The 25,629-nt window shown below is 54.4% G+C and overlaps 1 protein-coding gene across 6 annotated transcripts in view; it reads left to right on the top strand.

Moving 5' to 3' along the window:
• PNKD (PNKD metallo-beta-lactamase domain containing) overlaps positions 1-25,296 on the top strand; it is a 60,537-nt gene extending 35,241 nt beyond the window's left edge. For 2 of the 6 annotated variants that reach the window (XM_058705177.1, XM_058705218.1), the window contains exons 3-11: positions 18,985-19,100; positions 19,220-19,350; positions 19,951-20,009; positions 20,733-20,825; positions 21,169-21,332; positions 22,047-22,133; positions 23,066-23,181; positions 23,418-24,232; positions 24,284-25,296. In XM_058705177.1, coding sequence (XP_058561160.1) covers positions 18,985-19,100; positions 19,220-19,350; positions 19,951-20,009; positions 20,733-20,825; positions 21,169-21,332; positions 22,047-22,133; positions 23,066-23,181; positions 23,418-23,591 — 940 coding nt within the window. In that variant the 3' untranslated portion in view covers positions 23,592-24,232; positions 24,284-25,296. Of the gene's footprint in view, positions 1-4,897; positions 5,208-18,984; positions 19,101-19,219; positions 19,351-19,950; positions 20,010-20,732; positions 20,826-21,168; positions 21,333-22,046; positions 22,134-23,065; positions 23,182-23,417; positions 24,233-24,283 lie in introns of those variants that run through there. The other 4 variants (XM_058705208.1, XM_058705210.1, XM_058705198.1 and 1 more) reach the window with 4 other exon arrangements.
• Positions 25,297-25,629: the final 333 nt, after the last annotated feature.

The raw sequence follows: 25,629 nt of genomic DNA, 5'->3' as shown, positions 1-25,629 counted from the left end.
GCCATGATACGAGATGAAGGCAGGCTCTCGATCCTAATGGAAGGTCCCAGGCCAGTTGGGAAGACAGGATTCAGACACCCTGGACAGACGACCTGAGATGGCAAGTGGATAAGGGGCAGATTCCAGAACCCCTGGCCCACCCCAGGAACCTGGAAGGAGGCTTACTCTTTGGGAGTTGAGCTCTAAAACCATCACATCACAGGCCAGAATGGCACGGCTTCCAGCCACCTGACTCAGGTCATTAAGTGAGTCTCTCCTAGGAGAGTCACAGAAGCAAACCTTAGCCTTGCCAGCGCACCCCAGGCTGCTCAAGGGAGGAGGTCATGGGAAAAGAGGAGTTCCTCAGACTTGGCTCTTCTGCAGCCTGCCCTAATGGTATGAAACATGGGCAGTCACCAGGCTGGGTCTGACTCCCCATTCACCAGCTTTCCTCCTGCGTAGGGCATGGCTTCTGCACAGCCGTCCTGCACGGACAGAACCTATGCTCAGAACTCCAGTCTTGCAACAGTCACGGCACTCAGTGGCAATAACCAAATTATCATTCATTCATTCTTTGTTTCTATCATTCGCTCATTCACAACAGACACTGAACTGGACACCTGCTCTGAGCCAGGCATTGTGCACACCAGGCATTGTGCACACCAGGAAGACAGATCCTTCCCTGACTTCATGGGCCTTACATTCCATGTAGCAGGAATGGAATGTAGCAGGGTGGCAGACAAGAATCACAAAATCATGTCATGTTGTGCAAAGTGTGACAAAGGAGGTGAGCAGAGCAGTATAATCGAGAGTGTTGGGGTAGGCAACGAAGGCCTCTCAGAGGGTAACGTTTTTTCTTTAATTTGACATATAACCTAAATACGGTAAATGCACGCATTTTTAGGGCACAGTCTGGTGAATTTTTCACATTTGCATATGCAAGGATTTCTCAATGTCTGTACTATTGACATTTGGGGCTGGATAAATCTTTGTTGTGGGAGCCGTCCTGTTCATCACAGGATGTTTTAGCAGTATCCCTGGCCCCTACTTACCAGATGGCGGTAGCACGCCTCCCTCTCCCTTTTGTGACAATCAGAAATGTCTCCAGACTTTGCTAAATGTCTTCCGGGAGGCAATTTCACCCCTATGGGGAGCTCCTGGTATGAGCCATGCAGTCACCGGTCAGCTCAAGATACAGGCTATTTCCATCCCAGAGGGGTTGGCATTTGAGCTGCGACCCAATGGATGAGAAGCTGCTACCTATTCAAAGAACTGAGGGAAGAGTGTTCCAAGAGGGAGCATGAGCAAAGGCCCTGCGGTGAGGATGACCTTGCACATTTGAGGAACAGTGTGCCTGGTCCGTAGAAACAAGGGTAAGAATGGCATCTGAGAAGGTGGAAGACACAGGCTTGGTCCCATCAAGCAGGAGACTTGGAGTTGGCCATTTCACTTGACCTTAGCCAAAAGGCTGAGAAGCGATGGAGTCGGCCATTTCAAAGAACATTTGTGTGAGGCACCTGGGTGGCTCAGTCTGTGAAGCATCCAACTCTTATTTTGACTCAGGTCATGATCCCACGGTTGTGGGATTGAGCCCTCCATTCTGGGAGTGGAGCCCTCTGCCCCTCCCCCACTTGCTCGTGGTCTCTCTCTCTCTCTTTCAGTCTCCAAAAGAACATTTGTATTTGCTATGTGTCTGGTACCACCCCAGACACTGGAGATTCACATCAAAGATGAATAAATTAAACCTTAGTCCCTACTCTTCAGGAAGACAGTAAAGTCTTCAAGACTCTAGAGTCTGAGATAGACAGACACGTACAAAAAAATATACAGCAAAGGGGCGCCTGGGTGGCGCAGTCGGTTAAGCGTCCGACTTCAGCCAGGTCACGATCTCGCGGTCCGTGAGTTCGAGCCCCGCGTCAGGCTCTGGGCTGATGCTCGGAGCCTGGAGCCTGTTTCCGATTCTGTGTCTCCCTCTCTCTCTGCCCCTCCCCCGTTCATGCTTTGTCTCTCTCTGTCCAAAAATAAATTAAAAACGTTGAAAAAAAAATTAAAAAAAATATATACAGCATGAGGTATTGCATTGAAAGATAGAATTATGTACAAGACCTAGTGGCACAAGAGGGGACATGCATAAGCCCATGCTGGAGTGAGAGGGTTCGAGAAGAGCTTTCTTTTTTTTTTTTTTTTTTTTTTAATGTATACTTATTTATTTTGAGAAAGAGCCAGCGCGTGTGCAAGCAGGGGAGGGGCAGAGAGAGAGAGAGGGAGACAAAGAATCCCAAGCAGGTTCCTTGCTGTCAGTACAGAGCCCGACTCAGGACTCGAACACACAAACCGTGAGATCATGACCTGAGTCGAAATCAAGAGTCGACGCTCAACCAACCCAGTTACCCCCCAGGTGCCCTGAGAAAAGCTTTCTAGAAGAGAGAGCATCTGACCTGAGTCTTTGGGGAACGAAGGATGAACGACGCTCCAGGCAGAAGGCACAGCATGTACAAAGTCACAAGGGTGTGAAGCAATGTGATGGGTTCAGGGACACACAAGCAGTTGGGTATCTTAAGGTACAAAGTGCAGGAGGGGGTAATGAGGCATCAGTCTGGCTGGGACAGAAGATTCTCATGGGAGACGAGATGAAACTAAAGCAGATTCTGGGGTACCTGGCTGGCTCAGTCAGTGGAGCATGAGACGCTTGATCTTGGGGTCATACATTCGAGCTCCACGTTGTGTGCAGAGATTACTTAAAAAATAAAATCTTTAAAGCAGACTTGGAGCAGATGTTGGAAGTCTTCCAGAGCAGTCTAGGGAAGGAGAAGAGGGCTTCCTGAGCCTACGTGAGTCCCCTAAAACACCCACTCTCACTCCTTATACTTCCCGTCCTGGCTTCATGTATTTCATAAAATGCATCTTGGATGATTATCTGTCATCTTGTCAATGTCTGTGTGGCTGAAGATTTAGGACTCAATCATTCATGCCCTGAGCCTGCATTTCCTGTTTCAGATGACAGAGACTGTGTTTTGATTTCTCAATGTAATGCCTGGCACAGCCTTACCAGCAGAAAGGTGTGTTCATGATGGCTTTTGATGAGGTTTCGTAATTCTTCCCTTTACATGTAGAGATTCAGATTTAGAGACACACAAAGTCCCTTGGCCTAGAAGGGCTTTCTGCAAAGTAGCCTGTCAGTCTTCTCTCCCCTCCACCTCCAGCATGGCACTCATAGGTGGGAAGCTAACGGCAGGGGCTTAATTCCATTCTATCTGATATATATATATATACACACACACACACACACATATATGTATATATACGTATGTATATATATGTATATATACGTGTGTATATGTATATATACGTATATATACATATATATGTATATATATGTGTATATATACGTATGTATATATGTGTGTGTGTGTGTGTATATATATATACACACATTTTTTTTTTTCTGACAGCCCTTGGTGTGCCAGGCATGGAGAAGGAGCTGAATTGCTGGGCAAGGGGACAGGGAGGGAGCAGGCCATAGGCTCTGTTCCTCAAGATGCATCCACATAAGAGAAAGTCCATGTCTGGGGTTTCTGAATGAAACCAGGATTAGGTGTTGGGATTACACTCCAGTCGGGGGATGAATCAACCCATCTCTTGGCTTTTTTGAAGGGTGGGGATGAGGCCTCCAACTCATTGTCCGTATTGATCCTACACTTCCATGCTCTCCACACTGGGGCCCCAGCCTTTAGATCCAGCTGTCTAATCAGAGTCCGTGAGAAGGAGAGTACATGGGTCAGTTTATCCAGCCTCTGAGGCCAGAGCACAGGCAGCAGGGAAGAAAACAGGAGCACTGCCTCCCCTGCTACCCTCCCCAACCATCTCCCAGCAGGACAGAGAGCTTACTGGACTGTTGACAGCATTTCCTTCCCTTGTTCTGGGCCAGGGCCAGGGCTGGAGCCAGAAGGTTTGCCCAAATTTGTAGGTGTCACCACGCCTGCCCTCTACTTCCTTCCCACCGACCTCAACAACTTCTGGAACCCATCAGGAAGGCAGCAGTGCAGGGAGTGGGAGGCAGGGGGTGGGGGGAATGATGTGGAAATCCCACTGGGCTGGGGGGGCAGGATACCAGGGTCCTAGTCCTGTCTCTGCCACCCATTGTTGCATAATCCTGGTTGAGTCACACCCTCTGAGCCTCTGTGACCTTTTATCCTTCAGGGCATGGTTTACATGTCACCTGCTTAGGGAGGCCCTCTGCCATCTAAATTGGTCCTCTCTGTCCTTCATATCATTGCCCCCTCTGCTCACTCCCTTTCTAACAGCACACTTTGTAATCACACACAAGTATGTATGTATGTATGTATGTGTGTATGTGTGTGTATATAAACATAAATAAATGCATGTGCAATTATATTTATTTGCTTATTTGGTTTGTTTCCTTGCCAGCAGATTCTACGTTGTAGGCTCCGGGAACGTAGAGGCTGTGTGTCTTTGACCCTTGCACTCTCAGAGTCCTGCATAGTGCTTGGCACATAGGAGGCCAGAGAATGCTAATTGAATGAATGAATAAATGAATGCATGGCAGTTGGCCCAAGTGATCTTCCAGGTTCCTTCCAGCTGAAAAAGTTTGTCTAAGGTTTCCCGCCAAGAGGACCATTCCAGGGACTCTCCCAGAGTCCCCTGTTGGGGGAAGGTGGGAGGAAAGCCGGGCGGGGGAGGGGGGCGGGGGGACCTTCGAGCTTCGGTCCCCTCCCAGGCCACTGGAGATCTTGGACCCGGATTAGCGCAGGTCCGAAGCCCACACCGGCCCCGCCTCCCGGTCGGCCAGAGGGGGCGGGGCCAGGCCGCCTCCAGCCGGGTGGCATTCGGGGCGTGCGCCCGGCCGATGGTGGCGAGGGGGCGGGTTCGAACGCGAGTCGCCGGGCGGGGCGGGGCCAGAATGCCCCCCACGCCCCCCAGCCCGGCAGTGCAGGGGGCGGGGCCCCATCCCAGAAGGGTTCCCTGCCAAGGGGCCAGGGCAGAGCCGTCGCCTAGCAACGCCCCGCCCCGCCCGCCCCCGATCCGCCGCGGGCGCCTGCCCCCAGCATGGCCTGGCCAGGCTGGTCCGCGCCGTGGCTGTGGGTCGCCGGCTGCGGGCTGCTGCTCCTCGTCCTGGTCCTGCTCGCGAGCCCCCGCAGCTGCCGAGCGCGGCGGACCCTCCGCGGCCTGCTCATGGCGCGCAGCAAGCGGCTGCTCTTCCGAATCGGGTTAGTGTCGGGCTCCGGCGGGATGCGGGGCTCGGGAAGGCGGGCGCGGGGGGAGAGGGGACTGAGAGGCGGGGGCCGGGGGAAGGACTTGAGGGTTCGGGTGGGGAGGGGGCTGGGGGATCCAGAGCCAGAGAAGAGCGATCGAAGAGGCGGGCTAGAGAAACCTCTGATTTAGGGGGACTGAGAAAGAGAAGGAGTTGAGGGGGGCTGGAAAAATGGGATGCGTTGGGGAAGGATTGGAGCGGCAGACTAGGATGGCCAGGGAAAGGAGGCATGAGAGGACAGCTGAAGAAAAGAGCCAGATGAGGGGCTGGCGACAAGGGAACTGGAGAAAGAGGGCAGGTGCAGAACAGAAGGAATGCCTCAGACCATCAGAGTGTCACCGGGAACGGCGGGCTCCTTCCATGTGTCCCTGTCCTTCTCCCCATCACCCAGCTCCCCACCACACAGTGTAAGCGCTTCTGTCTCAAGCTAGAGTCCCAGCTGTGTAGGGACTCTGTCTCTTTCCTTCTATTCCCCGACCCTGGCCCGTGTCCAAAGCCCCAGGCTGTGAAACCCGACTCTACTCACTCAGATCTATCAAGGTTCACTGACCTCCACTGACTTTTTCCTGTCAGACCCCCTTTCCTGAGTCCTCACTCTTTCCTTCCCCCTACTTTTACCCTTTCTTGGGCCAGACCAGGGCGGTAACCACCTCTGATCTGCCACGGAGACACTAAGAGCCTGGGAAAAAACCACAAGAAGCCTTCCTAGGGCCCCAAGAAGGCTTCTTAGGGCCCCTAATCCGTACCCACAGCCAGCAGGGCAAGGGGGCAGGACCTCAAGCTTGAGGGCAGCTCTGATGGGGACAGGAACTGTGGGAGCCCTGGCCACTGGCCAGGTTTGGGGGAGGGTGCAAGCCCGGGAATTTCCTGAGCTTCAGAGAGGACATTGTATGATTATCCCTCCTCCCCAGACCACCCCAGGTCTTCCAAAAAGCTTCAGCCCTAGGATTCTACTCAAACTCAGACTAAGGAGTAGAGATCTAAAGGCCTGGTGGGGGAAAACCAGAAAAACATGGGGGGAGAGAGAATCGTGGGTGCCTTTGGGGCATTCACATCTCTAATGGCCCAAACATTGGTCGTATTCTTTTTTTTTTTTTTTTTTTTTAAGGCTATTTATTTATTTATTTATTTATTTTTGAGTAATCTCTAAACCCAACATGGAGCTCGGGGCTCAAACTCACAGCCCCAAGATCAAGAGTCACATGCTCTAACACTGAGCCAGCCAGGCACCCAACATTGGTCACATTCTTGATCATGCTCCAACCAACCGAGTCACCATTGCTCTGCAAATAGTGTTAAAATAATGAGCTTTACAAGCATTTAAATAATTTCATATCTGGGACCCACAAAATTTCTAGGAATTGTACAGCCTATTTGGGGAAGGATTTTTTAAATTTACTTCTGGCTTTCAAAATCAGTAATGCTGAAGTCATACAAACAGCCTGAGGAAGTGGAAAATAGATGTTTCCACAAAGAAGTGGAATCAGAAGTCCTGAAATAAGAATTCCCAAGATTGCTGTCCCAGAATCCTGAGGTCTTGGATATTCGTAGAACTTAGGACCTGGGAGTTTCCAAATCCCAAAACTTGGAATTCTCGGAGAACTTCTTTGGAATTCAGTATTCCTGTTGGGCTTTCCTGTGTCTGGATTTCACCATTGCCTTGGAATCACCTCCCAAAATTTGCAGGGCAGAAGGGCGTGCCTGGAATCAGAATTCCAGACCCTGCTCCTCCATGGTCTGGGAAACAATTAGTCCAGTCCCTTGGGGGAGAGGCTGCTTGCTGCTGGGAGGGACAGGGGGTGTTAGCAGGAAATGGTCTGGGGGAAATGGGCAGGTGTTGCTGCTGTGGGGTTGCCTCCAGGAAGGATGGGGGGGGGGTGACGGGACAGGCCATGATGGGAAGGGGCAGAGTTCACGGGCACACTCCACCCTAAATGTGTGGCTGAGAGGAACACAAATAGAAGGTTCCATTGGGGGCTGGAAAGCAAGTGATGGAAATACTAAGAGGAGAGTAATTATTATCATTAATAACAGTAATCACTGGTGTTTGACAATTTTATAAAGGGGTTTCCTCAAACATAACCACAGCTGCCTTGGGATGGGGATGACTGGGTACCGCGGAGGGTAGATCCAGGCTAACCTGAGATAGACACACACATTCGAGACTCTGCAGGGCATGGGAGACAGTGAAGCACATGGCATGCGGGTTCAACAAATCTGCTTTTGAATCCTAGGTTTGTTGCTTAGTAACCATGGGGCCCTGGACAGATAACTCAGCCTCTCTATGCCTCAGTTGTTGGCGTCTGTAAAATGCGCCTGGTGATAGTGCCTACTTCGTGGGGATCCTTTGAGGATCAAATGAAATTTGCATATTAAGTGCAAAAGGTCTGGCTCATAGTAAGTGCTTGGGAAATGTTAGCAATTGCTCATTCTGTAGCATGGAGAATGGATGCGAAGGTGGCACCAGCTAGGATCTTTCTGGAGCTTTCTTCCTTACTTCTCCTGTTTTCCAAGCCTATCCTGTCCACCCACCCCTCAGGAAATCCCACATCCCTTTATTCATTCATTGAAATCCTAACTCTTCTGGGTTGGGATTGTGGGATCACAGATACAAACAGAGTCTGGTTGCTGCTTTCCAGGAAGAGGGGAAAGGAACATGTGAAAGGGACCCAATCTGGGGCGGGAGACAGGGCATGACAAGTTCCCCAGGGAGTGGCAGGGTATGCCTACGGAGGCTGGGGTCAAGGGTGTGGGACTCTCCCATGTGTGCCACCTACTTCGTGCCTCAGTTTCCCTTTTGCCCCTTTGCCTTCTCAGTGGTAGTTGAGGGGGTGTTGCAGAATGGGGCCCTGAGCAGAGCCTCAGGGGGCAGGGGTGAATGGGGAGCAAGGCTGGGCTCATCCAGGGCTGGGAATGTCTCACAGAACTGAGAAAGTAGATGGTAGCCAGCCTTTGGGGCTAGACAGTCCTAGGTGGCAAAGCCCTTCTACCCTCCCTGACCAAACCCCCTCTTCATTCCTAGGCATAGAGGGTCTTTCTTGACTCTCCCAACCTAAGTAAGACCAACTGGCCCTGGGACAAACCTTGCTTGCTCCACTTCTGCAAGAGGAACGCCCTCCTCTGGGGCCAGTAAGGTCCACTGACTTGATTTCAAGGAGTGGCAAGAATCCTGGGCTGATGATTCTTGAGTAAATGACCCACCTGCTTGTGACCTGAACGAAGGCTGGGGTAGAGGCAGTGGGCTGGGCCAGCCCCTGCATGAGGGGAGCAGAGGGTCCTTTTCCTTTCTGCAGGCCTCTGGGACCCTGGAGAGCTACAGCTCCAGCATCCACAGTGGCCTCTTTGCTGCAGGGTAGTTTCCAAAGCATGGCCCTGAGTGAGTGTTTCCTTCCCCAAGCCACAATGCCTCCAGAATGGAGTCCACACCCCTCACCCAGGCCTTTGGGACCCTGGTACAACCCCTCCACACCTGGCCCAGTGCCATCTTCCCCAAGCCCTGAGCTCTTTCTATACTTCTGTCTGGGCCTGTCAGACCTTCCTTCCTCCCTACATCTCTACCTGTCGAGTTTTGTTGCATCCTCAAAGCTCACCGTTAAAATGTACCCAGGGGTGCCTGGCTGGCTCAGTCAGTAGAGCATATGACTCTTGATCTTGGGGTCTTGAGTTCAAGCCCCATGTTGAGTGTAGAGTTTAGCTTAAAAAAAAAATAAAAGAAAAAATATATCCAAACTCTGAAAACACTTATCCCCACTTCCACTGTTAACACCCTGGGCCAACCCACAGTCTCTTCCCAGGCCTCCTCAATTGACTCCTTCCTTTGGCATCTGTACCCCCAAAGTATTCTCAGCATAGCAATTGGGACAAAACCGTTAAGATTTACGTTAGAAATGTGCCGCTTCTCTGCTCAGATCCCTCCAGAATGGCTTAAAGGCCCTCTGAGAGCAGCCCATCCCCCACCTCACCTGGTATGCTGTTCACCTTGCTCATTCTGCCCAGTCGGCCACTTCACTCTTCCCGGAACATTCCAAGACAGGGTTACCTCTGTGCCCTGCCACTGCTGTTCTCTCTCACTAGAACCTTCTTCCCCCTGATGGCCACATGGTTTGCTGCCCCACTCCCTTCAGCTCTCTGCCCAAACTTCACCTTACTGGGGAGTCCTGCCCTGACCACCCCCTGTAAAAATAGCAGCACTCACACCCCTGTACTCTATCCCCTCTGCCCTGCTTTATTGTTCTCCATAGTACGTATCACCATATGACATCCTATATATTGACATGTCTATATGTTTATTGGTTTTCTCCCCCAACCAGAATATGAGCCACACGAGGGAAGAATCTCCTTTCACTCCTGTATCTCAGCTCCCAGAACAGTGCCTGGCACAGAGGTGGCCCTTGTTACAAGTTTTTGGAATGAATGAAAAGCTTGGCCCCCGTGCCATCTTTTCCATGAAGCCTGCCCTTGCTCCCCAGTCAAAATTCATCTCTGCCTCTGTCGTGACCCTTGGCACTGGCATCCCCCTTAGAGCTTTCATTACACACTCTTGCTTGTTCTTGCATTAGGTGTTCCCAGATCTGAATTCCCCCACTGGACTCCAAGCCCAGGGAGCAGGACTGAATCAAGAGGGCCTGGCATTGGGATGAGGTCTCCCTCATCCAGCAGGGGAAAGCTGAAACAGACCAGAATCCAAATCACACAAAACCCAGGGTTCTTGGCAGGGATTATAGGCAGGGAGACATGGCCAAGAGGCCTCCAACAATGGCTGTGCCTCTGGTCCTCCCTGAGAGCCCTCAGCAGTGACTTCTCCTCCCTCTGGGGGGGATGGATGGAGTCCTGAGAGGGCTGTGAAGGCTGCAGAAGCCCAACCCGGGACAGGCATAGAGACTGGAGATAGGCCCCGTGGTCTCCCAGGCAGGCTTGTTTTTTGTTTGTTTGTTTGTTTTAAATTTTTTTTAACGTTTATTTATTTTTGAGACAGAGAGAGACACAGCATGAATGGGGGAGGGGCAGAGAGAGAGGGAGACACAGAATCGGAAGCAAGCTCCAGGCTCCGAGCCATCAGCCCAGAGCCCGACGCGGGGCTCGAACTCGCGGACCGCGAGATCGTGATCTGAGCTGAAGTCGGACGCTTAACCGACTGAGCCACCCAGGCGCCCCATTGTTTGTTTGTTTTTTTAAGTTTATGTATTTATTATTGAAAGAGAGAGTGCACAAGGTGGGGAAAGGCAGAGAGAGAGAGAGAGAGAGAGAGAGAGAGAGAGAGAATCCAAAGCAGGCTCCAGGCTCTGAGCTGTCAGCACAGAGCCCGATGCGGGGCTCGAACCCATAAACTGTGAGATCACGACCTGAGCCCGTCAAACGCTTAACTGACTGAGCCACCCAGGCACCCCAGGGCAGGCCTGTTTTGACCACGTGCAGGTACTGCCCCTCTCCTGGGCATGGAGAACTCTCTCCCCGCCCCCCCCCCCCCCCCACCAGGCATGCTGGCAGCTTCAGGAAACTCACTCTCTAGGGCCATTTTAGCTGTCTCATTAACTTCAGTTTCCTCAGTTTTGAGAAAGCGTAAAACATTGAGCCTCTTTCTGTTCCTAAGGGTCCTGGGAGCAGGCCTGTTCCAGCACAGCTCTGTGCCCTGGTCGCCTTCCAGGCCCCTCGGCCCTCAGACAGCGCCCTCAGACAGCGTTTCTGGGTTTGGTTTCATAAAGAGCGTCAGGTCAGACGCAAAGCCTGGGGCAAGTTGGGTCCTGGGGGATCGGAGGGCAGATGCCCAAAGGACCTCTTGACCAGAGGCCTCAGCCACCTGGGCTTGCCCATCGGGTCCCAGTGGAGTCTGGGGCCCGGGCTAGATGGGAGAGCTAACGAGAGCCCTCAGGCCTCTCTCGCCAGGGATAGGGAGACTGCCCGAGGGAGGAGGGAAAGAAGAGCTCCATTGTGTGTTCTCCCTGGGTGTCTGAGGGGGGGGTGGGAAGGGGTTGTGTCTCAGTCCCCAGCTGAGGCCCCATGGGGCCTCCCAAGGGGCTGGAAGTGCAGACTCAGAAGCCAGAGAAGCCACACTCTGTTCAGTGCAGCTGGGAGTGAAAGGTGTGCCAGTGAGCCCTCACTGGGGTGGCTGTTGCTGTGTCCCAGCCCTGACCCCCCTGACCCCTCAGGGCAACTGCAGGGAATCACCCGAGGCAGGCTGTCCCCCTCTCCCCTCTCCCCTCTCCCCCTTCCCCCTCCCCCCTCCCCAATCTGCACAGCGGTTTTTCTAAGTCCCAGAGGACCAATTAAGGAACTTTCTTTTCTTTTTTTTTTAATTTTTTTTTTTTACGTTTATTTATTTTTGAGACAGAGAGAGACAGAGCATGAATGGGGGAGGAGCAGAGAGAGAGGGAGACACAGAATCCAAAGCAGGCTCCAGGCTCTGAGCCATCAGCCAGAGCCCGACGGCCGGCCTCGAAATCGTAACCTGAGCTGAAGTCGGATGCCTAACCGACTGAGCCACCCAGGAGCCCCAGGAACTTTCTTTTCTTTTTGGTGAGGTGACAGTGAGTAGTTCTGGGCCCCATAACTGCTGGATGAGAATCTGGGTGGGGGTGGGGGTGCAGGCAGAAGAGGAAAAGGTAAGAATCTTAAGAATCTTCTTGTTTAACCAGCAACCCCAGATCACTCTGATGCAGCTGCCCAAGGCACGCATACATCCCAGCTTCCTGACAATGCCTGGGAACCCCATGGCAGAGAATTTGAATCCCACATCAGCCCTGGGGTGTCCACATCATCTTGTAAATCATGTGACCTTTCGGGGCTGAGCTGCTCTTTCAAGGAGGAGGAGCACCCGGTTTCACTGAGAAGGAAACTGAGGCTTGGGGAGTGAGTTCCTGCTTCTTGCCTCTGGCAACAGAAGAAAGGAAGCTGTAGGGGCCCATTATATGGGGCAGTGACTTCCGGCTAGGTGGGAGGCTAGGAGATAGGACTGGTTCTTCCCAGTAAGTGCTTCACATTTCCTGGCCAGGGTCTGTTCTGCCTTCCCACTCTTCTGCACCTGGTGCATGATGCTACCCATGGAACCATCAACCCAGTCATACATCCAGGATTAGGAATCAGTCAAGATTTGAAAGGGGCCTTCAGGATTCTCCAGTTTAGGGTGTCTTACCCTGAGGCCTATGGGGTCTCGGACCCTCTGCATTCATCGGTAAAATGCCACACATGTAATAAGTTCGGCCCAAGTCTGAGTCTCAAAAAGGCTAAAACCAGGGATCCAAGAGGTTCCAGTGGCCAGATCCTGGGTTGTGTGTCTGGGTCACTGAAAGTGACCCTAACGTGGCATTTTTGTCAGCAGAGGCCCTCAGAGGAGTTGGGTCTGCCCCAAAATAGTTCAGGCCCACTCATATCATTCTTCCTCCTGATTTGGGTTTGGGGGGGTGCGGATTCTAGCGGTCAAGGGTGTGTACTCCAGGATCAGGCTGCCGGGGATGAATCTGTGCCCCACCGCTGGCCTTGGTGTGATCATGGGCGGCCCCCTCCCCACCTTTCCGGGCTTCAGTGTCCTTGTCTATGAAATGGAAGATTGGTAGCAGCTGCCTCCAGGTCGCTTGGAGGCCGACTGGATGGGATTGATGGGAGGCACCTCACTCAGCCTGGGCTGCCCTGAGGTGACGTTGGGGAAGAATGGACCAGTGAGCTCCAGAGCTCAAACACACAACTTTAAACTGACAGACACACTGTGGGGAAAACAGATGATCTGACAATAGTTAACCTGCCTGTGCAGACCCCCATCCAGTGCTTCCTCCAGCTCCTCCATTCAGGGGCCCTGGGTCCAGACCCCAGGGTCTGGGCAGCTGGGCAGCTGGGATTTTGTGCCTTGTAACACACCCCACCCATGTCTTTGAGTCTAGTGACCCGCTTCTCAGAGCACCTTGCTTGGCCAGGTGCGTGGGTGCAGCAGGGGTGGGGGGGGGACTTGAGAGGCAGGTGGGGGAGCGGGGGAGGGGCAGAGGTGGTTGAAACTTGGGCCCCACAAGCCCCCACTGGGCTTCACAGGGTCCACAGCCAGGCCTGGGGCCCACTGAGCTGAAGGAACACCTTCCATTCCAGTCACTTTAACACCTGGATGTTTGCCCCCCCCCCCCCCCCCCCCCGCCCCAGCCTTTCCTGGGCATTCAGCCAGCATTTTCTGAGTGCCAGTTCTGTGCTCTACTAGTGCAGGGGGCCTCCCAGGGGGGTCCGGAGGAGCCACGAGGAGCAGGCTGGGTCACCAGCCAAGTCTGCCTCCCCCATGCATGGCACTCACTGATTAGACACCGGATAGAAGTCGATAAGTTCCCTGCCACTGAGGGGCTCAGCTCCTGCCACCCCCAGGGGTGAGGGTGGGGTGATGGGGGGTGAAGCTGAATGTTCTAGATGGAGCAGAGGAAAGTGGCTTTCTGCTGGGGTAATCAGGGTGGGTTTGAGCAGAGTCCTGAAGGATACTTAGGATTCCAGTAAGAGGAGAAGGCCTGGAGGGTACTCGAGGCCAGAGACCTGCAGGAGCTGAGGCAGGAAGGTAGCTTGAAAATTTAATGAGTTATTTCAGGCATTCAAAAGAAGATGGATAATATAACAACCTCCACCCCCACCGCCTAGCTTAAGGAACAAAATATTACTGACACTGTGAAGTCCCTGTGGCCACCCCCGCAGCCTACTTCCTTCCTGCCTCCGAAGGAAGCCTGCTAACCTGCACGTTGACCATACGCTCAGATGCCTTTATTCTCTGACTACATACATCTGTATCCCCAAACAGTACAGATAATGGTTTGGTGTGCTTCGGCATTTTTAATAACTATTGTCAAATTGTCTGTTTTCCCTACAGTTTGCCTGTTAGTTTAATGCTGTGTGTTTGAGCTTTGTGCACGTTGAGTGAGACCTGGTGCTCCGGATGATCGTGTGGTGACACTCTCCTGTCACCAGTGGGGAGCCAGCGAAGGCTTTTGAGCAGGAGCAGGACTCATTCAAAGGTGGCGTTTTAGGAACTTACATTTTTCCAGTGGTTTACGGTTTGATTCAGAGGCAGAGAGCTGAGGAAAGGAGGCTTTCGTACGGGCCTCGTGAAGAGCTTCTGGGGCCTCTTCCCTGGGGCAGCCCGTCTTGGGGTTGGGGGGAGCAAAACTGAGAGGGTTCTGTTTTGGTAGCATGTGGCAGGGACAGGGTGAAGTGGTGGCCTAAGCTGTGCCACTGGGAGGATGACGGGGCCTTTCCCAGAGAGAGAAGACATGGTGGGAGGGGCTGACGAGCATGGTTTCAGACCCCAGTGATCATGACACCCAGCCAGCACAGGAGGCAGATGAAGAAGAAGCCACAACTCTGGGACTGGAGAGAGTCACGTGGGGGTCACTGTCAGGGGAAGAGCAGGCCTGAGGACAGGATCCCAGCAGTCACTAGGTCCTTGCCCCCACCCCAGGTCCTTCCCCTGCTCTGGACAGTGATCTAGACTCAGGCCCATAAGGGCCACCTTGTCCCTCTCTCCCACAGCCAAGCAGGGCACAGGTCTCAGGCCTGGCGTCCATTCCCAACTTTCTCCATCTCCCCACTCCTCTACCCTGCTCCCTTAAACGGCTCCCTCCAACACTGCAGGCCGGCAAGCTCCCAGAAAGGGAAGTCAGAGCATGTGCCTCCCCGCTTTAAGAACCACCAGCAATTGGGGTACCTGGGTGGCTCAATCGGTTAAGCGTCCAACTCTTGATTTCGGTTCAGGTCATGATCTCACAGTTTGTGGGTTCGAGCTCTGCATAGGCCTCCCTGCTGATGGTGCACAGCCCTCCCCCCTCAGCCCCCCCCCCCCCGTTTGGGATTCTGTCTCCCTCTCTCTCTGCCCCTCTCCCCACTCGCTGTCTCTCAAAATAAATAAATAAACATTAAAAAAAATAAAAACCACCAGCAGTTTCCTGCTCCCTTCCACTGCCTGGCCCTGCCCACCCCTCTGACCCCTCCCCTGACACTCTCCATCCCTCTGGCCCTGCCTAGAGACTCCTGAGACCTCCTGGCAACTCCCAGAACATGCCCCACTCCTGCTTGCTTCGGGGCCTTAGTGCTGCTGCATCACCCAGACAGTCTGCACTCCCTCTCTGATTTCCATTCCCAGCTCATTTGTGACCCTCAGAGAAGAGACAGGCCTTCCCTGAGCACCCTGTCTCCAGTAAGACGGGCTCCCCTCTGCTGCCCTCTTCCACCACTGCAGTTAGCTCGCTTGCTTGCGATTGATTTGTTTCCTGGGTTGGTGTCAGTTGGCCACTCCCCTCTCTATGTTGGCAGGGCCCTGCCTTGCTCTCCGCCGTCTGCACCATGTCCAGCACGTGCAGGAAATAGTTGCTGAAAAGAGTAAATGAAAGAAAGCGGCCTTGTTCACGGCAGCCTCTCAGGGCACAGTCCCTCCCTTTGTGGATCTTGACCTTCGCTGGGAAATCAAGCACATATAATAAGCATCCAATAAGGAAGACAAGGGAACATTTATCAGGTCCCTCCCAAATGTGGACAACCACGTTCTAACAGCTGTGAGGGGTGCCCAGCTGAATTCGGGAAGGAAGCGACAGTTGCTGAGCCTTCCCCCCACCAGGCCCTCAACTGACTGTTAACATTTGTTATCTTGTCTTATGTCACTGAATTTTCACGCAGGCCCGCAGAACTAAATAAGTCATGGTATCACCACTTTATAGATGAGGAGCCCAATCTAAGAGACCAATAACTTGCCCAAGGACACTGGGCTGGGGGAGCCAAGCCATGACTGGAACCCAGGGCCCCCACGCTTTCCATAAGCCTTAGTAGGAAGAAATGAAGTCAGGAACAGGACTCCAAGCACAGATGCGAGGTGGTGTCGGGGCACAGAGGAAAGGGTGATTTTATTCCCTGATTTATTATTTTGTAAGTTTTCACTTTGAAATAATTTCAGACTTGCAAAAATAGCTCACGGGATTCCTATACACCTCTCACCCTGCTCCCCTGAATGTGACGTCTTCCATAACCACAGACAATTAGCGGAACCAAGAAATTGACACCCATAGAAACTCTTTAACTACCCTCCAGACCTTACTGAAATCTTTCCAGTTGTCTCACTGATTCTATTTACGTTGTCCCAACCAATCCTCTCTCAGAGGCACAGAGAATCAGCAGCCCCTGCCAGCTGGCTCCCTTCCTCCCTCTGGGGACTTTTACACTTCCGGTCTGTCCAGTTCTGGGTGAGCCTTCCCCACATTCTGACACAGCATGCTCCCTCACTTCTTGGAAACGTTACCCTCCAGAGAGGCCTTCCCTTGATGTCATCATTCTCTGTTCTGTTGCCCGGTTTTATTTTGTCACTTTGACTTGACATGTCTTTATTCTCCTGTCTGTCCCACTAGAATATAAGCTGCTAGAGGGCGGTGACTCTGCCTTACTCACTGTGCGCCCAAAGCAGGCTAAGAGCAAAGGCCTCACTAAACATGGTTAAATGCATAAAAGTGTGAAGCGGCTGGAGCTGATTTGAAAGCACAACAGAGGGGGGGGGCCTATGAAAACTGCACATCCAGACACAGAAAGCATGGCCAGACCCTCCCGTGGTGTATCCAAATCCCAACCTGCACACGTGTGTGGGTACCCAGAGCAGGGATCGCAATGATCAAACTCTGGCAAAATCGAGGAAACCTGCTTGGTTTTTGAAGCACGTGTATACAAATCAGCCAGCTCTTCCCAAAGGGGGGCCTGAAGAGCGGCTGCCCCTGCCCCCACCACCCCAACAGAAACACAGCAAATCTCTGTAGAGATTTAGGGTGCATTATCGACCCCCCCACCCTGTACCTCGAACTCTCTGTCCCAGGCTTAATCAGCCAGAATCTCTGCCCCTCTTCTGACTTGCTGTACAACCCTAAACATTGGCACAGAGGCTTTTGGAAGCCCCCACCCGCCCTCCCAGCACCTGACCACCCCAGCCTACGTCCATTTTCCCTTCAGAGAGGCCAGCATGTGGGACAGCTCCAGGTGGCTCGATCTGAGCCAGCTGGGCTGCTCACATTATTTGCAGGGCCTGATGTAAAATGGAATTTGGAGCCTTTTGTTCAAAGAGCAGGAAAAAGGTGCCATGAAAGGTACTAAAATATAATAAGCTTTTCCTTTCTTCTACAATTTCTCTTTTGACCTGTCCTCATATTTTTAGTTTGCTACTTAATGTCATTCTAAGTAAAGAAAAATTAAAAATCTGAGTCATTAACATGAATTTTGCCTTTTGCCTTAGCCTTAAATGACATTTAAGTCACGTATGAAATCACTGAAACTACGTAATTCACATTTCTTAGCGTGTACGCAGATAATGTGTTTTGTTCTTACCTGAGCAGTGGAAAATGCCGCACAAAACGAAGTTACCTGTTTCTATCCCTTTTGACACACACGCATTCTGCCAGCTCTGTCGGCCTTCAGCTCACTCAGGAGCGAGGGAGGACAGAAAAGATGGGACAGATAGGTTACCCTCTTTCCTTTCCCTTCTGTAGCATCTTTTACAGCGTAAGTGATCGGATCATACAGGGTAATAACACGAGTGAGAAAGGATGGACAGGGTTTCTTGGTCATTGGTGTTTCTTAGAATGCCACTAACTTCCTTCTGCATTTAAAGCCAATTCTGGTTTGGGCCAAGGTGTGGCCTCTCGGGCCAGCCGGTGTGCCCCTTAGTCATAGGTGTGTACTCACCTTGTAACCACTTGGAGTCCGAATGCCCACCATGACGGATGCACCAGAAGCCCCGGCTGTGGGCACCGCGCACGCGGTATGGGTGCGGGGCAGTTGGGACAGAGCGCACACGTGCTCTGTCATCTCCTCCACCCACCGCCTGTTCCCTTGTCAGGCTTCACTTGCAGGACACAAGTTCTAAGAAAAAATCATGAAGAGCTTCAAGATGGTGACCACGGAGCGCTAAGCCGAGCGCAGGGGACTTAGGTGACCGTACAGGTCACACGCCCGTGAAGCTTGCCCTGCCTGCCCGTGTCCTGTGTTTGGAGGCCTCTGTCACTCACAAGTCCCCTCTGTTGTTTGTGCTGACTTGTCGCCTTTTCCTTTCTCTGTGCAGCGCGTGGGATGGCCTGAAATCGTGGCGGGAGGGGGGAGGGAGTGTGGTCAGACCGTCCAGCCTACCTCTCCCTGCTTCCTCCACCAGACAGCCAGACAGAACTTTCTATAGTTCCGCAAAGGAGAGCGCGCTGCTGTCTGCAGCCTCTGGGCCTGGCCTGTTGTTTCCTCTACCCCAGTGGCTCTCAAAGTTTGGTCCCTGGACCAGCAGCAACAAGCATCACCTGGAGCTCGTTAGAAATGCAAATTCCCAGGCCCCGCCCCAGACCTGCTGAGTCCCGAAGGCTGGGGATGGGGCAAAGAATATGTTTTAACTCCCAGGCGTGATTGTGATGCACCACTGCTCTCCGGAAACACTTTTTACACCTCATTTCAGCTTCCTAACGCGTCCACCCTTCTCGTGGAATAACCCCCTCCCCTCTGAGTCCCCTCTGAGTCCCCTCTGAGTCCCCTCTGTGAATCCTTCAGCTCACATCGCCCCTGATGGGCCTGGGGCTCGGGGTGTGTCCATCACAGCAGTGTACTGAGCAGGGCAAACAGTAGGCACCCGATAATGGTAGCGGTGCGGTGCGGTGCGCTGCCCGGGGGGAGGGGGGGGCGTGGCCAAGGGAGTGGACACGTGGGACCTGGGCATCTCCGAGGGCCCCACGACCACGTGCAGGGGCGGGGCTGAGCACAGACATCCCGCCCCGCAGGTACAGCCTGTACACCCGCACTTGGCTCGGGTACCTCTTCTACCGCCAGCAGCTGCGCAGGGCTCGGAATCGCTACCCCAAAGGCCACTCCAGAACCCAGCCCCGTCTCTTCAACGGTGAGCTCTGGCTGCCCCGGGGCCACCATCGCCCCAGGCTGTGCCCACCCACCCTCCCTGCCTATGCCCCATCACACGCCCCTGGCTGCTGGGCTCCCTTCGCGTCACCCTGTCCACAGCCCATCTCTGTCCCCCAGGAGTGAAGGTGCTTCCCATCCCCGTCCTCTCAGACAACTACAGCTACCTCATCATCGACACCCAGGCCCGGCTGGCTGTGGTTGTGGACCCCTCTGACCCTCAGGCTGTACAGGTGAGGGGAGGGGCGGGGGGGGCAGGGGTACCTGGTGTCACCAGAGAGGGGCTGACCCTGATCCCTCTGCCAGTGGAATGTGTCCCCTTGCACATGCCCTCACACATAGACCCCCACAACCACAGCGGGGTTAAGGGCCAGTGTCCAGGGCATGGCTGGGATGGGGGGAGGACAGCCGTGGGGGATCTGAGCCACAGGGAGAGGGATGCTGACTCAGGACCATGGTCTGAGGTGTCTTCTGCCTCTCACTCTCTGTGGCCCCTTTCTGACCGTCTTTCTTCTCTCCTCATCTGTGTCTGTCAGTGTCTGGATCTCTCCATCTTTCCTTCCCATTTCTGATTTCGCTGTATGTGGCTATATCTGTGTGTTTACGCACCTCGGGTCTCCACCTCCCCCCCTCCCCCCATTGCCCTTGCTCAGTCTCAGCTTCCCCCCTCCCCCCTAGCTCCATCCTCTAGCTCCTCTCATCCTCTCATCCTCTAGCTCCATCACCTCCCTGTCCCTCATCCTCCCTGCTGCCCCCTCTGCAGCCAGCACCTGCACCCCTGTCCCTCTCTGCACACCACTCCTCAGTCTCAGTACCTCCTCTCTCTCCCCCAGGCTTCCATTGAAAAGGAGGGCGTTGATTTGGTTGCCATCCTCTGCACTCACAAGCACTGGTAAGGGACTGGGGTAGCATCTGGGTATGGATGACCTTCCCTGGCCGACCCTGGCCCCGGCGGGCTTGTTGGGACTGGACCTAGGGAGGACAGGCTGGGCTGGGGGACCGGGAGTCAGGATGAGCGGACACCCACTTTCTTCCTAAAGCCACCAGGGCATCAGCAGAGAAGGAGGGAAGGGGCGGGTCTCCCACCCTGCACTTATCAGACTCCTAAAGCCCTAGAGGAGGGCAGGGCAGGCATTTATCTCTCATTCCGTGGGCATGTAGTAGATGCCTGCTGTGCTTGGGACGTGGGCAGAACTCGTGAGTTCTTTCCTCAAAGAGATTATAATCTAGTGGGGGAGACAGCCCCACATGACAGTGTACAACGATGACAAACATTTAGGTGGCACTTGGCACAAGGTGCAGGAAGTAGGGGGCACTTGGTGAAGTGTGACCAGGTCCACTTGGAGAGACTAGAGGCTGATGACCCTGGAGCTGAGAGAGGCCAGAAAGATCGGTTGGCATTGGCTGGGTGACAGAAGGGAGGGGTGGCAAGTCGCGGGGATGACCTTCTGAGCAGGGGAACAGCTTGAGCAAAGGCCTAGAGGTGTGGACAGCTTGGCTCACTTCAGAAGCCCGGGGCTCAGTGCCCAAAGGCCTGGAGATCTGGAAAGAGGAAGGCAAGGAGGCCTAGTACCATTGCCCCTCAGAGTCCCTGCCTGTCTCTGCCATCCCACAGGGACCACAGTGGAGGGAACCGTGACCTCAGCCGGCGGCACCAGGACTGTCGGGTGTATGGGAGCCCTCAGGACGGCATCCCCTACCTCACCCAGTAAGTCCCTGACCCCAGGGTGGATGGTCCTTCCGTGGGCCCTTTCCCGCACCCCACCCTTCAGTCGAGGATCGCAGGATTGCCAGCAGTTGGGTCTTTGCTGATGCCCTTCCTCACCCTTAGAGGGCAGATCAGAGCCCATCTGAAGACTGGCACTACCCACCCCCCAACTCATCCAGCCACGGTCCCCAAAAGAGGAAGAGGCGAGGGTTTGGATCTGAAGCCCTGGGCATCATGGGTGCCTTCCCTCTTTGGTGTGGAAGTTCCTTGGGCTTAGGGTGGGACAAGGAGCAGCACATCCCAAGCTCTAGTACCTTCTCTCCGCTATTGCCTTGCTTCTCAGTCCCCTGTGTCATCAAGATGTAGTTAGCGTGGGACGGCTCCAGATCCGGGCCCTGGCCACCCCTGGCCACACGCAAGGCCATCTGGTCTACCTGCTGGATGGGGAGCCCTACAAGGGTCCCTCCTGCCTCTTCTCAGGGGACCTGCTCTTCCTCTCTGGCTGTGGTGAGTTCCCCCAAAAGGGAAGCAGGAGGAGGGGCCAGAAAGGAGGGGGAGAGGTCAGGACAGGGACCCAAGGACAGCCACAGTCCCATGCAGTGCATTAAAACTTTGCACAGATATTGCCTTGACAGTTACTCCCATCTGTATTAGCCCCCCCCCCTTTTTTTTAATACCTTCAACTTCCCACAGGGGATGGACAGAATGAGACAACACCGGTAACTGAGTACAGACCTCACAGGGTATTTGTTTCCACCGTGAAGCCTAGTTCTCTGATACAGTCACTGGAGAGACTGGTTACAAAAAGTGGAGAACCTCCAAATGAGAGGGTAAACCATGGGTGGGGGAGGACCACAGTCCCAGGCTGCACGGAGTCTCAAAGGGCAGCACTGGCAAAGAAAAAAGTGCTCCGTGGAAAAGAGCAACCCCACACCAGCTGTGCTTGGGGCCCTTAGAACTCAGCCTGAAGGTTCTGTACCCCCTCCCCACCCACATGTCAGTATATGCAACAGAGGCTTCAAACAGGTCTGGTTGGGGAGTGAATATGTGGGCTCAGCATCCAGTGGAAGGACGGCACGGAAGCCTGGGGGAGTGGGTATGGCAGGGGCAAGGCTAGGGCTGCTGGCCAGTCCCAGCTCTGCAAGCTGGTCCCCACCCCTCTTACTTACGCCAAGCTGTGTTCTCCTTGTATCTCGTAACATACCCGCCGACCCTCACCAGGACGGACCTTTGAGGGCACTGCAGAGACCATGCTGAGCTCCCTGGACACGGTGCTGGGGCTGGGGGATGACACTCTGCTGTGGCCCGGTGAGGTGCCCCTCCACTCCTCCCTCACTCCCCCTAGAGTCCCAGCCCACCCAGCTTCGGGCCCGGAGGTGACGCAACTCCACCTCTGATGGCTCCGGGGAGCCAATTCTAGCAGTCAGGGCAGAGCGCCCTTCATTTTGGAGCACTGGCTCTGAATGCCTCTGCTTCTCACACTAACTGCCCCTGACAGCCAGCCCTCTGCCTCCTGGGAGCCCTGTAGGCCCTGGTGCATCTCAGAGACAGGGCTGATATTTTATAGCTAGAGCCTAGAACAGAAAATAGCCTTTGCTTATCAGAGAAGTCAGTGAATCTACTCTGCACGCATCCAGATCTATCCTCCCCATGCATGTACGTTGAATGTCCATTTGTCCATCCATACAGACACCGCATGTCCCTACACACACACACACACACACACACACACACATCGGATATCCATAGTTTCTAAAACGCATCACTAACATGTCAATTAATCCTCAAACCATATATTTATCCATCCATTCATTTGACAAGTGCTTTATTGAACACCTAACATGTGCCAGGCTCTGTTCTAGGCACCGGGGACACATCTGTGTTCTAGTAGCATTATAGTTTGTTTTCTCCACTTGCCAAATGAGAAAATTGTGGCTCAGAGAGGTGCCACGATTTGGCCGAGGTTGCACAGCTGGGCAGGGGCAGAGTCAGGGCTAGGATGCAGGTCTCCCGACTCCAGGTCTGGTGGTTTTCCCCCCTGAACTGCTTCTGCCCCTTCACTCATGGCTGACCTGTGCCCACATTCAGAGGAGCAGCTCCGTGTGGCTGGGGCTTTCCTGGAAGGGCCACGCCTCCCCCTGGTTGTCAGGTGCCCAGAGGCCGGTGGGTAGGGAGGACATTCTCTGACCCCACCACCAATCTCTGTGTGTCCTGCTCTCTGCCCCCGTGGTGGTCCTCAGGTCACGAGTACGCGGAGGAGAACCTGGGCTTTGCGGGTGTGGTCGAGCCCGAGAACCTGGCCCGGGAGAGGAAGATGCAGTGGGTGCAGAGGCAGCGGATGGAGCGCAAGAGCACGGTGGGGGCTTGGGTCCAGGAGGGGCCCCAGGGCACTCCCCAGCAGGAGCCCCTCTCTGCTGAGCTGGGGCCTGCAGGCCCCTCCCCAGAGCTCTGACGGGGGAGGGGGGGCTCCGTTCACAGGCCTTCAAGCGAGGCCTCCTGGACCCTGAGACAGGGTAGGGAGTGGGGAGGCTTCCCTGACTGGGTCTATTTTCCAGATTCTCTCCGCTCAACCTGGTGCCTCTCGTCCCACAGTGCCCGTCCACCCTGGGAGAAGAGCGCTCCTACAACCCATTCCTGAGGACCCACTGCCTGGTGCTGCAGGAGGCCCTGGGGCCAGGCCCGGGCCCCACTGGGGACGACAGCTACTCCCGGGCCGAGCTCCTGGAGAAGCTCCGCCGGCTGAAGGACCTGCACAAGAGCAAGTGACAGCCCCCACCCCATCCCAGCCCTCCCCCCCCCCCCCCCCGTGGCGGGGAGGCCACCCATCGCCCGCACCACACCATCCCTCTCATCGCTACCACCCGCCACCTCCACCGGCGCCCACGGCGGGCATCAGTCCCAGCACTGTCAGGGGAGGAGGGTCGAGGTGATGAGGATGTGAGACGGAGGAGGAGGAGGCTGGTGGAAGGCTTGGAGACCCCACCGGGTGAGGCTGAGTTATCCGGGGCGAGAGGAAAGGCGGAGCCTTGGGACATCTCCAGAGCCAGCTGCGAGGGTGCCTCCTCTCCTGCCCTGTTCCTGCCCGGGCAGTGAGGGGTCATCTTCCCCCTTCTCCCATCCAGGGTTGGGAAAGATGGTCCCCCAAAGTGGCCTGAGGTGTGGTGCCTTGGAAAAGCGGTCACTCAGAGGGGGAGCTGGGCTCTGGTGTCCTGAGACACTGGCCCTCCTCCCCAAGCCTCCCCCCAGCCCGCCCCTCCCCCCCCCCCCCCCCACAAAAGCATTTTTCAAACAGCCATTTCTGGGAAAGATGAAAGGGCTGGAAGTCTGGCTGTCTGGACAATCTCGGCCTCAGTGACTCCCCTACAGCCTGGAAAAGGGAGGGTCCTGGTTGCCACGGAAACTGGAAAGTGCGACCTCAGGCTGAGGAGACACAGGAAGCTGGGATTGCAGCCCCACAGTCTCCTCGTGCAGCAGGCCTCCGCCCCTGCCTGGGGCCCAAAGGACTCCCCTTTCCAGGGGAGAGAAAGCCATCTTCCGCCCTGGCCACGGCAGTTTTCTCCTGACGGTCCTTGTTCTTAGGAACTTCTGCCTTGCTCTAACTCCTTTATCCTCTCAGTCCCGCTCTGCTTTTAGTTATAAAGACATTATTCATCTGGGCCTCTGCAGTTTGCCAAGAACATCCCCATGTCATTTCTCATTTGATCCTTGGTCCCACCCTGGCTGGGGGTGGGGGGTCTGCGCAGCAGAGCGCAGAAGTCAGAAGTCTGGGAGCAGACTGCTGTCAGAGTGGCGGCTTCCAGGACCCCAGGGCCTGGGCCTTTCCCCCAGCTCAGCCTCTCCTCTGGTCTCTAGTCCAAGTCCTTCTGGAGCCAAAGAGAGGAACCATAAGGTCCTCGAGCGGGCATACCTCGGGTCAACCAGGAGCCTTGGCTTCCTGTGTGCAAGCCTTCCCTCGGGCTCCACTCACCTCTGCTGAGACTCGGAGACGACCCCTCCCTTCAGCTTCCCTTCATCGTCCCGCCTCTGCCTCCCTCTCCAGCCACAGCCTCTGGTACCAACTCTAGCAATACCACCAGAATAGAGTTCCCTGTCCCCCAAGACATGCAGTTTCATGCCTCTGTGCCTTCGCTCATGCCCTTTCTTCAGACTGGAATGCCTTTCCCCTGCCCCTCCGGCCTTGTCTGCCTGGCAAACACCCATTCATCTCTCACAATCCCCCTCAAAGCCCCCCTCCTCCGGGAAGACATCCCCCATGCCCCTCGCCCTCCAGGCTACCTCGCTCTTTGTAAATGCTTCTCTTGTGGCAGTTATCACACTGTATTTTACTTGTTTACATGTTTGTCTCCCCTTCTAGACTGTGAACCTTTCAGGGCATGGACTGTATCTTAATGCATCTCTGTATTTCTGCGCCTAGCACGGTGCCTAGCACACAGTAGGCGCTCAATAAATCTTGAATGAATGAATAATTTAACCAGGGCTTGGTCACTCAGTGAGATCATCTTTAGGGCTGGTCCCACTTTCCCGTCTCCGTCACAGGTCTGCTAACTTGGAGTTACTGCTCTCCAAGAGCCTTGGCCGGAAACAGTGCTATAAATACATGCTCCCGTGGCTCGTGTGCACTTGTTCGGGATTACAGTGTGCTTCCCTTGGCGTTTTCCAGAGCTTGAGAGGCACAGGTGCACCACTGGCAGCGAGGGAGAGGAATAGCACTGAGGGGCAAGGCCTTGGTGCCGGCCCCTCTTGACGCGTTCTAGCAGAGTCAGACTCCAGGTCAGCACCGTCCGTGAACCATCTTGAGTTAAAC

Source organism: Neofelis nebulosa, chromosome 2, assembly GCF_028018385.1.
Source record: "Neofelis nebulosa isolate mNeoNeb1 chromosome 2, mNeoNeb1.pri, whole genome shotgun sequence".
NCBI lineage: Eukaryota > Metazoa > Chordata > Mammalia > Carnivora > Felidae > Neofelis > Neofelis nebulosa.
This window is presented reverse-complemented; position numbering and strand designations above follow the sequence as displayed.